The sequence below is a fragment of the Embiotoca jacksoni genome, unplaced genomic scaffold, assembly GCF_022577435.1.
Source record: "Embiotoca jacksoni isolate LCO1_2020_lvr unplaced genomic scaffold, fEmbJac1.0.p SCAF_27, whole genome shotgun sequence".
In the NCBI taxonomy this organism is placed as follows: domain Eukaryota; kingdom Metazoa; phylum Chordata; class Actinopteri; family Embiotocidae; genus Embiotoca; species Embiotoca jacksoni.
Window position 1 is genome coordinate 589,683 of NW_027185378.1, and position 16,179 is coordinate 605,861.

Genomic DNA, 16,179 nt, shown 5'->3' on the forward strand with positions numbered 1-16,179 from the left:
ATCAGGTTCGGGGTTCATCCTTTAGACATATATACGTATATGGGTCACCGTATGATACACCGTCAGATCGGTTCAGGCCATCTAAACTCAGACCCTCAACGGCACCCGTATATTTATACAGACGTTATATTCAAAGGTTGTGTTTCTCTGCCCTCTAGTGGACATAGGGACCAACTACAGTGTCAACGGTGTAACGCTAGACAAATGACATATACAAAATACATCCGGTTAGAACATCCTAAATAAAACCTATAATAAAATACTTTTTTTTTGTCAGAATTAAAATATTTATATGAAATTGTGTCCTAAATTGTGACAGCCGAGCTAGCAGTAGCGCTCAGGAGCTTCTCCACCGGCAAGGATTAGTTTACTACTGCAACAAAGGGTAGCGGAAGTGACGTGTACGTATGAATGGATGGACTAACCGTTTAACCGGTGCAGTTGAAGAAGCCGTTGCCGTTGCTAACCCGAATTTAGGCGGACATTTTAGATGAGAAGAGCAGTTTATAGCTTAGCTAACTGGATATAAAGGTTATTTTGTGTTTTTTGCAGCGTACAAAACACTCGACAGGTGAGGACCGCGTGTCTTCATGAAGGTCAGTTCGCATTATATTTTTCTCTTCTAGTAAAAGTATTTTTAGTTTAGAAGGTCCCGTCTATTAATTTAAAGAGGTCTAATTCACAATTGCAACTTTTAGTGACAATAAAAATGCTTCGTAAGCAGAATTATCCAGTATGTGACTGAAACCAACAAAACTGTAAGTGATAATCTGTTTGCAATCTGCATAATTTTATTCTCATGTCAGATATTTTTACCTAAAACCTGTATGTTTTAATTGCAGTGAGAAATTTGCTGCATAAAAAAGACGCTTTACTTTAAAACTCCACCGGTATGAACAAGGAGTGCTAGCTAGCTTCTCCACTTGCCCTGTTCGTATTTTGTAGTAAAGTTTAAACAGAAAATTTTCCATTAAGATGGAATATTCAGCAATATAGTTAAACAGGGTAATATCACGGTTAAAGGCTTTAACTGCAAATGAGAAGAAATCATATAAAATATAATCGTATATAATCATATATAGTTTAAAATAAAAGTGAAACGCGTGTAGTTAACCGTCGTGACCACCAGAGGGCAGCAGAGATTCATGAATAGAAATCCCGATAGAAAACTGTTACTGCTGTGTCTGTCAATATGAAATTAAATTAACTGATTAATACGCTCAGCAACCAACCATATGTAATAAATATTTTAATATATGTACAAATACAATCATATCATAAAAACAAATGAATAAAAGGAATAGAACCATAAAGTCACAACTATAAACTGTATTTAAATGAACCATGGTGGTACATTCAGGACAAATAGATCTAATATTACACATTTGATATCCAAATATCCCAGCTGTCATCGTTAGTATTATTAAAATTATATAATACATTGATTTAGATTAAAGAAAAACACTTAAACTCCTGATTAAGATAACAGGCTTTACGCTTGCTACAGATAGATATGTGATATATATGATATCATATATGTGGTGAGATTTTACTTTTATCTAAAAATAAATAAATTCAACTATCTGCTATTTAATACCACATGGTGAGATTTTTTTTTTTAATTAATTTATCATCAGGAAGTGGACAGATGCGTGAAAATGATTCATAATTATTAAAATGGATAAAAGTAAACATTTTTATTATAAAGAAATAAAAATTAATTTTCTGAAACATAAAGATATTTTTTCGGTACATTTCTCAGGTTCTGTGTTTGGTCTGTAAAGACAGACGTGTTTCCAATTTATTTTATTTTTTAATATGAGTGTTTTTAATCTGTTTAATCTGCAGTTTGTCCGTCGGTCCTTCTGCCTCTGCTGTCCTCTGATGAAGACGATGAGCTAGAAACCAGGTGACATGTTTGTCTCTTGGTGGTCTGGACCTGATGGATGTTTCGTCTCTCGTCCTTTTCTTTCTGTCTCTTTAACCTCTGTCTGTGTCCACATTCAGTTTTAAGAGTAAAAACATGGCGAGCTCCACCTCTCCCACCCCTCCCAACCCTTCCTCTGAGCTCCACAGCTGTACAGGAAATTATCCACCATCCACTGCTGTCACCATGGCAACACTGAGGGGGGAAATCCATTCCCTCCCCCCAACCTGTTTTTCAGTTTGGAGAGAGAGAGAGAGAGCCATGTGCTGCTGAGCCACTGTCACACACATCTCTGATACTGTATGATGTGTGTGCGTGTGTGTGCGCGAGCGATCATTGCAGCTGATTGTTGGACAATATTAGGTGACAGTCATGTCTCCAGCAGCAGCGCTGACCTCTCCTTAAATCCCATGGGGCAGGAGGAGGCGGGGCTCGGCTCCAGCAGCTGCCTGCAGGAGGCAGATGGTCACAAATCAGAGATAAAAATCGAGGCCCCTCCCCTGCCTTCGCCTAGCCCCTCCCCTCATGCACACACACATACATACACACACGCACACACACACAAACACAAACACAAACAGTGCATGAAGCGAACTGTCCAAACATTCGTCATCGTCCTCTTGCTCACCTAAAACGACACCGAGTGAAATCCTGAATCCTGCCGGTTCCTGAAAACCCGTCTGAGTTCGTCTCTACCCTGAAAACAAACATCACGACGAGCTGCAGCAGAAAACGCCGTGTCACTGACACCGAGTCCGACAGGCCCACAGAGTCCCCTCAGAGATTAATGGCCCGTAATAAAGCAGCCTATTAACCCAAACAGCTGCACCGACACCAAAAGGTTCAGAGATGATCCCCAGATCCGATAATAAAACATAGTAATCAGATTACACATAAACAAATCTCTGGATTTATCTCTGCTGCAGCCATGGAGTAGGGGGGAGGGGCTTCTGTAGGAAGCTCAGCGCAACAAGGAGAAAATTTACTGCAACGAACGGGTGATAGAGTTTTATAATGAAGGATTAACAAGTGAAATGAATAATGAAAGTTACTGATTAATATCCAGAATATCAGAGAACAGCGAGGAGAACAACTCCTGGAGATGTTGGGACCTTGTTGGACATCTTATGCACATATAAGACAATTTTAAAAATAATATTAATTCAGACTTATAGAAAAAAATTATTATGGAATTTGATGAAGAGTCAGTGAAATTTGAAGCACAAAATACGAGAGTTTGTCGCGCTGCGAGAAAGATTTGAGTTAATTCTCTGTTCCGTGCTTCCATCTGAGTTCAGCCTGCTGACACTGATGATTATCAATAAACAGAAAGTGCAGCTGCAGCAGCTTTACAGTCATTCGCTCACAATGATGAAGACCTGATTAGACCTCCACTTAGGACATTTCAATATTTCATGAACCCGACAGGATTCCTCAGACTGAACGGAAACGTGTGTTTTTTACATTTTAGACTTGAGAAACATTTAAAGAGACCTTCAGGAGCTGGAGTAAGAAAACCTCAAGTGTCCAAAGAGCAAGAACCAGAACCAGGAGTGTTTCCCCTCCTTCATCTTCATCTTCATCTTCGATCAACTGTGATTGAAAAGTTGAACTTCCTGAAGTGATGTAAATGTGTGCAGCAGATTTCCATCATGAGCTGTCTGACATGTTTCCCGCCTGCAGGATTCAGAATTCATCCTCTGATCTTCCACCTGTCTAAATGTGCTGGAACCGGTTTTGAATGTCCGGGACGCCAGGAGACACCTTAACATGTTCAAACATACGTGAACAGCCTCCTTGTTTGAGGTAACGCAAAGTGTGTTGTCATGAACACGCGCATGTCTCTCTGTGTTGTTAAATGTTGAGTCATGAAACTCACACGGATGTGCAGCTTTCTGTTTTAATCTGTCAGACTGCAGATAAAATAAAAACAACCTCAGCTCAGTTTCATTCAGGACGTTTGAAGTTCTGCGGCCGTTTGAAACCGAGCCGTCGTCACGGAGACGCTCAGCTGTCCTGGTATGCATCTGTTTACTGTCCAGGCTTTTCCTGTGGACCTCTGGGAGACGGAGGGAGTGTGTCCTGACAGCGGAGGAGAGGAGACACAGAGAGGGAGGGAAGGAGGGAGCAGGAGGGTGGTTTCTTGGGTGATGGGTGGAGACTGAGCATCAGCGAGGAGGGAGGATCTCAGCTGGAGAAAGAGAGAGAGGAGTGTGTGGTGGATGTAGTTGTCTGCCTGACGGAGGGTGTGTGCTTCAGAACGACGACCAGAGAACGAGACGGAACGACTCCACATGACTGGATTGACGTCGGGAGGACAAGAAACAGAGACGGAGGTAAGGCTTCTCTTTTTCTTTATGTTCGGAGGCTTCTGGGTTACTCACATCCAAACAGGGTGTGTTCCCGAGGAAGAGGGTGGGGGCAGTTAGATGGATGCTGCTGGCTGCTTTACATCATAGAATCCCCTCCTCCCTCTGAAATCACTGAAAAGCTGCTTTTTCACATCCCCCTGATCATACATGTGTGAGAACAGACACCTCTCCTCCTCCTCTTCCTCTTCCTCCTCCCCCTCCTCCTCCTCCAGGACCGGGCAGTGTGATGACGAGGAGCATCTGTTTCAGGAGATGAGATGGGGGGTGGGTGGGGGGCAGGTAAACCGGAGAGGAATCCCGCCAGCTTCCTGTCGCCCTCCATACGGCAAAGAGGACGGAGTTGGCCACACACGAGCTCCGTGTAGTGGCCGTATCAGGCAGATGGCCGGGAGGGGGGAGGGGGGGGGGGGCGTTTTCATGTTGCTGACAGCAGCTCGATTAAAAAAAAAAACAAGAAAACGAACACGGATGTGCTGGGTGATTTTTTGGTTTTTTTTTTTTTTTTTTTTCCTTTCCCGCTCTCAGCTCGGCACACGAAGTGTTTGTCATGTGAAGCTCACGTTAAACATCCAATCAGCTGCTGAGTTACAGTTTAATATACACACTGAGAGGCAGAATTACACAAGAGCTCATTACGTCCACCAGGGACGACTGTCTCTGAAGACGGGTTTGTCTTCAATGAGAGCGTCTGCAGCAATAAACAGGAAGAAGAGTTTACAGAGGGAGGGAGAGGAGAGATGGAAGGAGGGAGGAAGGGATGGGTGAGAGGGAAGGAAAGATGGAAGATAGGAAGGAGGAGAGATGGAAGAGATGAGGGAGGAGAGGAGGGAGGGATGGATAGAGGAGGGAGAGATGGAGGAGAAGAGGGAGGGATGGGGGAGAGGAAGGAAGGATGGAGGAGAGGAGGGAGAGATGGAGGAGAGGAAGGAGAGATGGAGGAAAGGAGAGGAAGGAAGGAATGGAGGAGAGGAAGGAGGGATGGACCAACTGGTTCCTTATAGACATCAGAGGGATTCAGAGGGAAGGTGGCGTGAGTGAGGAAGGGCTGAAGGACTCTGACCTTTGAGCCCGCCGCTCTCGTCTGCCTCTAACAGCGTTGGTTCAGTTTTTACGGTCATTAGATCGTAGAACAACCACAGAAGGTCCAGTCTCAGGCCAAAGTCCTGCTTTCTGTGACTCGGGTCTCTCGTGTCTTCTTCACTTAAATCTCTGTCCCTTGAAAAGGAGACACGAGATCAGACTCGTCTCAAGTCTTGTTTGGATGAAATCTGTGACACGCAGAAACACACAGATTCTTCTTCAGCTGCAGTTAAAGTGAGTCACAGTCTGAAACCAGAACCAGAACCCACCCAAGTGTTTGGGATGTCATTAACATTGCAGCCGTGTGATTGGCTGCTTCCTGATTAACTCCAGAGGAAAAGTTTGTTCTGGAGGATTAAACTCCTGCAAATTCCTCTCGGTTCAGATTCAAAGAAGAGAGTGTCATGAAGACAAACAGACGCTGGTGAGACGGTCATACATGACACGTGGGACAGGAAGTGACCATTTAAACCTGCTGTACAGACAGAAGCTGCTCTTTCAACGTCATTTCTCCGCTGTTAACTGTCCCCCTGCTCCTCTGATGGCGAGCATCGTCTCGCCACCTCTAACCGCATTACGTAACCTCCGTATCAAAGGTCTGAACCGTGTGAGGAGAAGAAAAGAAGCCGCTTAGCGCTTTTAATCCAACAAAAGAGGATCCTCGCAGGCGTCGGTCGTCTCATTTAATAAACATAATAGAACACATTGGAGCTCCCCAGAGCAGTCGGCCTACTCCCTGCTGCCTCCTTCACTCCCGGGGGAAGCATAATTTCCTGGGCCATTGCCCCCCACCCCCCCACCCCCACCCATCCCCTCTTCCTGGGAGACAGATTAACCCCCAACACACACACACACACACACAGGAACACACACAGCCTGGGAGGGCAAGATGGGCAGGGCATGCTGGGGGTGGCACAGATGTCCGGGCTAATTGAAATGATCATGGGTGGTGGTGGTCTGACCGAGAAGCAGCGGCACGAGGAGGGAGGAAGAGGAGGATGCTCAGTTTATTAGAGGCTTACGCGTCCAGAATAAAGCTTCTCATATCCAGGAAGGAAAATCAGACGCCACAACAGGAACAGAGCTGAAAGACTGAAAGAAACATTTAGGAGACATTCGCACAACAACGAGACGAAAGTCCCCGAAAACGTCTTTTCATCACCGTCGAACACAACCCTGCCGTTAGAAGCCGAATTAACGCCAGAAATCTGTCGTTTTCTGCCTGGTTCTGATCCAAAGCGGTTTTGTTGATAGTGTTAATTTGAGCCTGTTTTTTTGTGGATTATTTTAGTTTTTATTAACCGCTGAATAACGGGGGACCAACGGCACCTTCAAGTGCTCCAACAGTTCTTATAACAAAATATAAAACAGCAGATTTAGGAAACATGTCATACCGCAGCATCGAGCTCATGAACACGTGATGAACCGTCTTTTATAAACGCAGGAAGTCCGACATACAGGAAGTCTTAAAATTCACCAGAAAACCTTGACAACTGTCTGCACTGTTTCTGTTTTGGCGCATCCAGACATTGCTCTGCATGGGTTGCCATGGTAACGACGTAGCTATGCTGGTCTTTCCAAGTGACGTCACTGCTGGTTTCTGCTTCGATCAGAGTCATGAGGTTTTAAACCAACGTTTTTAATGATCAGTAACTTCAACCAACACGATGTTAGGGAACAATAATTCCCCAAAATATCCCGAAAGAAACACAACAGCAGATCCAAACCGTTGAGGTGCATCTATCGTACGAAACTCTGGTCACAGCTGACTTGCTAAATATCAAATATAAAAACATTTTCCTTCAATGTAGGAACATGTTTCAGTTCAGAGTTTGATTCGTGGCTGAGATGTTAACCGACCTGTTTAAAAGAAACTGCCGTTGTAGGAAAGCAGTTTTACAGTTGGAGACACTGAAAAAGGTCTTTGATCACTTTATCACTAACATTTCTGTGTTTCTATCTGTCATGTTTGAGGACAGAGACGTCCTGGGCAGAATATTTAAACTTCTCCACGTGTCCCTGTCTGATCTCCGCGAGTACACTCTCCGTGTGCCGAGCTGCATCCTTCCTCCCGTTGAAGGTCAGAGGTCGGTGCTCCGTTACGTTCAGTAGTTCGACGTGTGTTCATGAATAACTTGTGTCAGGGGTCGTCGGGGTCGTGTTACGTCTCCTGCGGTCGCGGTGAAAGCGTCTCCGGGAGGATGGAGGACCGTCGCCTCTCTTATTAGCAGCCTTTGGTTGGACGTGTTCTTCTCTGTGCTCGTCTCCTCTCGGTTTACCGCTCGTTGAGTTCTACAGCTCAGTGTGACCTTCTGGTTTCACCGGGACATCGCAGGGAGCAGCTCTTTGTCCTCTGACACGTGCGGGATGGTACGGTCTCATTGGAGGACCGAACGTCCTATGTGCATGGCGTGGCTTTTACATCCTGTCCTTCACTGTCTCTGCTAGTTCGGAGCGGTTTGGAGCAGGAAGTGACCATATTTGGACGAGCTGGGGGAGGAGCCAGCGGTGAATCTGACTGATCTGATGGGAAACCTGACTATACTACGTTCCACCCACCGATAGCTGTAACCTGACCGCACCACAGGCCTGTCAATCAAACAGACACACCCCCAAAAACATATTTTTGGAGCTTATTTTCTAATTAATGACGGATTATTTTCAGATGGACCTCCAGAAAACTAATAAGAAGGAGTGACTTTAGCTAACAACACTGAGATAACTGGTGGAGACATTTTATTGACTTTGTATTTGATGAGAGAAGTTGAATGGGAGTCTATGGAGCCACAGGCTTTTTGGACCTCTAGTGCACTCGGTGGTATTGCAGTTTAAGGCACTTCTGCATCGGTCTCATTTTTCAGACCCGGAAGCTACGAACACTTTTATATACAGACTGTGCTTGTGAGACTTTCCAGGTGTATCATCAGTCCGTACGGACGTCAGGTCTCGGTCCTGGAACGCTCCTTTGTTTTCATGCGTTCCCCTCCACGAGGCTCCAGAGGCCCTGAAACGTCCCCTCGGAGCCGGGCGACTCCCCGCCGTCCCTGCGGACTGGCGCAGGTTAATCAGTCTCCAGGGTCCAGACGGCTGAGCCGGGGACACAGTTTTAATTACCACGCTCTGATATCACACCCGAGGACGAAACACTCGCTGCAGGGCCACCGTGACTTCTCCCTCTGGATGGAGTGGAGAGAAAAAAGGACGGGATAATAAGGTGGGTGTTACAGGAGGGAGAGGAGGAGGGGGAAGAAGAAGAAGAGGAGGAGGAGGAGAAGGAGGAGGTGTGTGGGAGTCCGACAGAGATCGACAGGACAGGAGTTATATTTTCCTCCTCAGATGTTTCCTGTGGCGTCTAATCACCCTTTAATCACATCTGTGGAGGACCATGAACACAGAACCCCCCCCCGCAGGAAGGGCTTCAAAAAGAGTCCAAATGGCAGGGGAAGGACGGCTCGGGGGGTCAGACCGATCCGGTTCTGTTCGCAGCAGGACGGCTCGGCTGGGGGGGCCTCAGGCCCGTCAATAAACACCTGTCGACCATGGAGGGAAGCAGAAGGCTGCGACACAGGAGAGAAACGGATCATCTCACTTCCCAGGATGCATCTCTTCCCCTCAGGAGTTCAGCTGAAGAAAGACAAGAACAATTAATATATAAAATAAACATCTCGCTGTGAGTTTGAACTCTGCGTCTCTCCTCTGATCTGCTGCTCTGCAACACAAATGTGATGACACGCACAGTTCAGGGGGAAATCACATTCAGCAACTTCTTTAAGAGCGGTTCGGATGTTCTGCAGCAGAGTCTGCTGATCTAAGATCGGCGAAAAAACAGAAAGACAGTAACGTTTTCTGCAGCTTCTCGCTGGATTCCATCACCAATGGAACGTCGCACGACGGCTGTAGCTCTCCTCCATCTTTGATCTCATTGTTTTGGTTGGTGGCCGGCGCTTCCAGAACTTTTTCATCGTACATATCAAACACAGACGTCTTATCGCTCACTCATTAAAACAACGTGATTATGGACAAGAAAAGGACTCCAAACGATTCCCACTAGATCCCGCAACGTTAGAAAACCTTCAACTTTACCGTCATTTGGCTGCAGAACCTCCAAAAACCTGCAGCAAACAGTTAACAGCTCCAGTTGTTCAGAGAAAGATGGCCAGGACCCGAGATGAGTGACAAGCGGGACGTCCCTGCGGTCCAACACGTGCTCCGAAAAAACATCATGAGACGCAGGTCATGTGACGCTGACTGTTGGTCGCTGTGTGCGCAGGGAAAGTAAAGTCAACAACGGGGATTAGATGCACAGAAGATGTTCGAGACGCATGCAGCTTCATCCTGTTACAACATGAAAGAACCTGCAGAAAGAAGTTAGTCAGACTGAAGACAAAAATAATCTGCTGCTGTTTAACTGTCGGAGAATAAGGAAACATGTAGAGTTACTGCTTTTGTTTCCGTATAGAAGAACTCTTTTGTTGTGAGATTTTAAGTCGCCACTTTGACTTCTGTTAAACTGTGACGTATGTTTTCCCGTCACTTCAGAGAGCCGAGAAAATAATCTACAAATTAATCAGTCATGAAAATAATCCTGTGTGCAGCGTTTGAGAACTTTTTTTGTTCTTTTTTGTTGTTTTGTTTTTGGTAACTTCATTAAATATAATTGCTGACTCTTGAATCATTATTTTAAGACTCTCTGACCTGCTACCATTATAGTGTAGATGAAAGTCTCTCCTGCTCTCCTTCATCCGGTCTCTTATCTGAACTCTGAAGCTTCAGCTCCTCTCAGGACTTCGTTCTCTGTCATCGAGGCTTCGTTAATGGCCGCCTCGGCCCTACACTGCTTTAACGTGGCGCTCCGCTGTGATTAACGGCGGCTGGAGTTCCCTTCCTCTGCAGATCTGCTCATGCGGGCTAATCGGCCCATTTTTCAGCGGTGCAGCGCTGCAGAGTCACAGATGCATTAAGAATGAAACTGTAGGAGCAGAAGAGGAAGTCAAGTCAGGGTCAGCGCTGACACACAGCAGCTTAAAGGAGTAGTTCCACTTTTAGATATTTCTTTAAAGCTGTACTGTAATTTGTCTCCTGTCTCAGGAGACAGCGTTTCCCTTCTGCAGTTTGTTGTGGTGTTTCTGCAGCTCGTTGTGGTGTTTCTACAGCTTGTTGTGGTGTTTCTGCAGTTTGTTGTGGTGTTTCTCCAGTTTGTTGTGGTGTTTATAAGGCTTGTTGTGGTGTTTCTGCAGTTTGTTGTGGTGTTTCTGCAGCTTGTTGTGGTGTTTCTGCACCTTGTTGTGGTGTTTCTGCAGTTTGTTGTGGTGTTTCTGCACTTTGTTGTGGTCTTTATGAGGCTTGTGACTCCCAGTGATCAGAGGACAGAGGAGTAATTTTTTGCAGCTTGTTGTGGTCTTTATGAGGCTTGTGTTTCTGAGGCTTGTTGTGGTGTTTCTCCAGTTTGTTGTGGTGTTTTTTGCAGCTTGTTGTGTTTCTGCAGTTTGTTGTGGTCTTTATGAGGTTTGTGTTTATGAGGCTTGTTGTGGTGTTTATGAGGCTAGTTGTGGCGTTTATGAGGCTTGTTGTGGCGTTTCTGCAGTTTGTTGTGGTGTTTCTGCAGTTTGTTGTGGTGTTTCTGCAGTTTGTTGTGGTGTTTATGTAGTTTGTTGTGGTGTTTCTGAGGCTTGTTGTGGTGTTTCTGCAGTTTGTTGTGCTTCTGCAGCGTGTGGTGTTTCTGCAGTTTGTTGTGGTGTTTATGAGGCTTGTTGTCGTGTTTCTGCAGCTTGTTGTGGTGTTTATGAGGCTTGTTGTGGTATTCCTGCAGCTTGTTGTGGTGTTTCTGCAGTTTGTTGTGGTGTTTCTGCACCTTATTGTGGTGTTTATGCACCTTGTTGTGGTGTTTCTGCACCTTGTTGTGGTGTTTATGAGGCTTGTGACTCCCAGTGATCAGAGGACAAAGGAGTAATTTACCTGCATACAGAGCTCTGATTCTCCCTCCTTTTATCTCCTCTTTGTTTGCAGAGAGAGCAGTGGACACAAACTGCTGACTGAAGAGCAGAGAGACAGCGGAGCAGAGAGACAGCGGAGGAGAGAGAAGACGAGGTGAGTGGATGAGAGAGGAAGAAGCAGCACGGCGTGATGAGGAGAGGCAGACAGCTGGAGCAGTCAGAGATGACCTCAGCCTGCAAGCATAAAGGTGACAGAGTTCAGATGCGAGTCCATCTGCCTGTCATGACGTCACTGATATCAGCAGGCCGACACCTCAGGAGACATCTGAGGAGGGATTCTGACGGAAAGCAGGTTTAATGATGCTGAAAACGGGGAACTGTAAAAGCACATAAAACAACGCACTCTGTTTGTTTAAAAACCTCTCGGTCTCCTTTAAGGTTCCAGCCGGTCCAACATCATCTCTCACCCCCCTATCCTCTTCTTCCCCCACAGATATGAAAATGTCACGGTGGCATTTTCACACACTCCAACGATAATAAGCGACTTCATGGACTCAGTGATGCTCGGCTGGAAGGATGGTTTCCTTCCATATTTATTTATTTCAGCACAGCCACGTCTGCAGAGATCTGAGACCTCTGGTTCCACCATTAGCATGCTAACATGCTACATTACGGTTGTGAACATCGACTGTACATATAAGTGTTCGTAGCTTCCCGGTCTGAAAAATGAGGCCGATGCAGAAGTGCCTTAAGCTGCAATACCACCGAGTGCCACTAGAGGTTGGCTCCAAAAAGCCTCCGGCTCCATAGACTCACATTCAACTTCTCTCATCAAATACAAAGTGAATAAAATGTCTCCACCAGTTATCTCGGTGTTGTTAGCTAAAGTCGCTCCTTCTTATTAGTTTTCTGGAGGTCCATCTGAAAATAATCCGTCATTAAATAGAAAATGAGCTTCAAAGATGTGTTTTGGGGGCGCGTGTCTGTTTGATTGACAGGCCTGTGGTGCAGTCAGGTTGCAGCTATCAGTTCCACACAAACCAGGCTGTTGTACCTTCGTATTTTATGTAAAAACAGAGGACCTACTTTTCCACAGACATCCCAGAAACCCTAAAGAATGACGTGTCCCTATCAATAGTCTTGACGGCCTGTTTCCACGTCTCCCTCGAGGGTTGAAACGATATCACGACCTCGATGAGAACGACACCAATTTTTTCAATTTCCGCTGGTGAATTGTTCCTATGTTGAGTCTTTGCCCTGTTTTTATTTTGGTGATCAGGTTTGTGAGCAGATATTTCGACATAATTCTCACGTAAACGCACCAAAAATGTACGTTCTAAAACCATATAACAAATTAAAACACTGGACTGTCTGTTGTGATTTATTACTGATATTCTCCCCGTTACTTCTTCAGTGTCTCTGGTCTTTATAACTAAAACAAATGAATAATTAGCGTGTACTAAGAAGCCTTTAATAAGCAAACAGGACAGCAGACTCTGTGACCGTACAAGGTGCTGCTCTGCTGCTCCTCTAAACCTTCCTGTTTGAGTCCCTGCGAACACTGAGCAGATCATCGGTCCTCCTCAGACTGTTTGTACCAACGTCCCTCTGAGATATTCCAGATGATCGGGTCACAGGAAATGTTTCGGACATTAAAATGTGGGAAATAAACACTTAAAATGTCAATTCAATTCCGATTTAAGAACTAAGTTATGATCACTAAACAAAGAAGAACTGATCTATTAACTGTAATTCTCTTCGATTGACAGGTCTGAGGTTCAGTCAGGTTTCAGCTGTGGGTGGGCGGGGCATAGTGTCAGCTCCACCCTCCTCGCTTCCTCGCACATCGTCCAAATATGGTCAATTCTGGCTCAGATGAAATGCCGGGGGGGGGGGGGGGGGTAGACGACCATCGGAGACATTTCAAGTCCAATTGAAAACAATTAATAACCCATTAAAATGAAAAACTTTAGATGAATCACATTAAATGTTCTGAATATGAGTCAGTCGTAAGAAATAAGCAGGTTAATATCTGCATCAGGAAACTGGTGAAATGAAACGGGTGTGTTATAGCCAGACTCAGCTGATGCTCTTTAACAACCAGTCCACCTGAACACATATCATCATCATCATCATCATCATCCAACCTGCTGCAGGTGTCACTCCACAGGACGTTAATATTCACCTCAGAGATCAATGGGACTCCTCATTGAGTCAGACCGCGGTGCACAGATGGGGGGGGGAGGGGGCACGCACACTGAGGATGACAATATTTCAGAGAGCTTCATCCTTCTGATCCTAGAGGGCAGAGGTTAGAGGGCAGCCGAGGCCATAAAGCTAAAGACACACAGACATGAGGAATGAACAGATGTTTGGATCAACGTGTCGTGTTAGATGTCCGTCTGTCCGGTAGAGTTTCAGAGGTTTGTAGAGCCGAGGAAGAGGAGCGATGAAGATGCTCTCAAATTTCTCCCAACATGCAACAGTTTAAACTCCTGAAGTATTTAAATCCTTTGAAGGACTCGATCCAACGTGAAAAATCAAGAACATTAAAACACGTAAAATCTGCATTTAGTTGTAAATGTCATCATTTAAATAACATAAAATACATAATAATAATAATAAACTGTATTTATATATCACCTTTTATACAATAAATGCAGCTCAAAGATAAAATGCATAAGAACAGATCAAATTGAAGAAAACACAGAACACATTATTGATATATTAATATATATCAACTAACATACAGAATAAAGTGTTTTAAAGGTGCAGTTGTGTATTTACATCCTCACTTTCACCTTTGAACCCTCTTGTCTGACAGCAGTAATGTTTCTTATCTATTTTAAATATAGTGCTGGACGAAGCCCCGCCCCCACATTCTCCCCCTCACTGTCCACGGCTGCCTAGCAACAGACCCCATAAATAATATGCGTGAGTGTGTGTGTGTGTGTGTGTGTGTGTGCGTGCGTGCGTGTGTGTGTGTGTGCGCGCGTGTGTGTGTGTGTGAGATATTAAACAGCCTCCTCTCTGCAGTGTGTTCCAGGGAACTAAATTGTCCTTTAAATGTCTTCCTCCTCTCAGACAGCAGAGCAGCAGAGAACGGACCGATGGCGAGCAACAACACGGCGAGCATCGCACAGGCCAGGAAGCTGGTGGAGCAACTGAAGATGGAGGCCAACATCGACAGGATAAAGGTGAACAATCCAAAATTCATTGATCAATCAAATTCAAATTCAACAAAAACACGAGTCCCCATCGTCCCAGTGTTTCTTAGTCAGAACTGAACCGTCTGCTTATAGGCCGGGTTCCTGGCTTGACCTTTCACCTCAGTCAGTCAGCTGTGAATCACTTGCTCAGAAGCCTTTGGGCTCAAAGGTAACGTAAATCGTGTTTGTCCCCTCTGAGCTCCTGTAGAAAGACGTCAGCTCCGCGATAGACGACCGTCTCCCTGTTTACACGTTAAGAACTCATTCTAAGCTCATGAAAATAAGATTCTTAGTTCCTACTCTAAAGAAAATATATATATCTGCCTATTGATCCCTCTAAATGTGTGTGTGTGTGTGTGTGTGTGTGTGTGTGTGTCTCTCTCTCTGCAGGTGTCTAAAGCAGCAGCAGACCTGATGTCGTACTGTGAAGCTCATGCCAAAGAGGATCCGCTGCTGTCGCCGGTGCCAGCGTCGGAGAACCCGTTCAGGGAGAAGAAGTTCTTCTGCTCCATCCTGTAGAACTGGCGCCGCCCCTCAGCAGCCAGCTCGGTGTTGGACTTTGAACGCGGACGTTCAACATACGTAGAAAATCTTCTAGTGGGGAGGGGGGAGGGGCACGGGCGAGTGTTGCCCCCCTCTCCCTCCCCCCTCCCCCTTTGTCGAACGGTACCGAACGAGTGCAGCCATTAAAACCACAGCATTTAACGTGTAACCATCCGTGGGGGGGCAAAAGGGGGGCTGCTTAGTGACGGAATGTTTAAGGGAGGAAGAGTAGGAGGATGATGAAGATGATGACCACCCAGAGACGTGACGGACAACCGATGTCGTCAGGTTGCGATGTGTACAAACAAAAAAATTGATAAAATGAGAATAAAAAATATTTCGTGGTTCTGTCGGGACCTCCAGGTGTTCTGTTTAATGGTGTGTGGGCGGGTCGAGCTCAGTGGGATGGCGGTCTAAGCTCCGCCTACTGCGAGACTCCACCCGGTTATTGGAATGTTTTTTAAGTTTATTTTGTGTTTCTCTAACTTTACCTAGATATCTTTCTATAACTGTCCGTGATTACTGAAGTCTTTATTTTTTTTATTTTTTTTTTTTTACTCCGACAGGTTAGTGGAAGCTTTTTTAACAGGATGTTTGAAACACTCTGTGACTATTTACACCTTTACCTTTCACAAACTCAGTCTCTGTGTATCGACATCTATCTGGCAAATGTGATGCAGTTTGTCTCCTTCAGATACCGACCCTCTTTCTACTCTTTGTATAAAATGACTAGCAAGTAAACTGTGCTGTGCTGTGAGATCTCAATGTGTCTGCTCGTGTCATTAACTGAATGCATGAAACAGACCGATGGCCGTCTCTCTTTCCTGTCATGTGGAGACGGTGAAACAGAGCAGCATTAATCTGGGAAAGAATATTAAAACAAGACTGATTCAATACAAACTCTCAAATATAAATAACTCTGGAGCGGAAGCAGGCAAATTAGATGACTAGTTGCAGTAAAGAATCAGATTTATGGACTTAAATACCAAACAGTTTTAATCTTTAGAAATCTTCATTATCAATCTGCATGTTCTGTTTTCATAGCTTCATCACACTCATGGAAATTAAATTTTCCCAACATGCATTGCCGTTTTGCTGCCATCTACAGGTACCCT

The 16,179-nt window shown here is 45.2% G+C and overlaps 1 protein-coding gene across 5 annotated transcripts; it reads left to right on the plus strand.

Moving 5' to 3' along the window:
* Positions 1 to 4,102: 4,102 nt before the first annotated feature.
* gng2 (guanine nucleotide binding protein (G protein), gamma 2) lies at positions 4,103 to 15,829 on the plus strand. 5 transcript variants are annotated; one of them, XM_069160558.1, is made up of 5 exons: positions 4,173 to 4,263; positions 11,386 to 11,466; positions 14,168 to 14,246; positions 14,397 to 14,509; positions 14,912 to 15,829. In XM_069160558.1, the coding sequence occupies exons 3-5, from the start codon at positions 14,243 to 14,245 to the stop codon at positions 15,038 to 15,040; spliced, it is 246 nt and encodes an 81-aa protein (XP_069016659.1). In that variant the 5' UTR covers positions 4,173 to 4,263; positions 11,386 to 11,466; positions 14,168 to 14,242; the 3' UTR covers positions 15,041 to 15,829. The 5 variants fall into 5 exon arrangements, with proteins under 5 accessions (XP_069016662.1, XP_069016659.1, XP_069016660.1 ...); XM_069160559.1 differs by lacking the exon at positions 14,168 to 14,246; XM_069160560.1 differs by lacking the exon at positions 14,168 to 14,246 and having other exon boundaries at positions 14,401 to 14,509.
* Positions 15,830 to 16,179: the final 350 nt, after the last annotated feature.

Bases quoted from the DNA above. Each gene is read 5' to 3' on its own strand.
- gng2 (XM_069160557.1), top strand. From the start codon at position 11,503: ATGAGGAGAGGCAGACAGCTGGAGCAGTCAGAGATGACCTCAGCCTGC. The intron at 11,561-14,396 runs GTGACAGAGTTC...TCCTCCTCTCAG, and splicing joins CTCAGCCTGCAAGCATAAAG to ACAGCAGAGCAGCAGAGAAC. The intron at 14,510-14,911 runs GTGAACAATCCA...CTCTCTCTGCAG, and splicing joins CCAACATCGACAGGATAAAG to GTGTCTAAAGCAGCAGCAGA.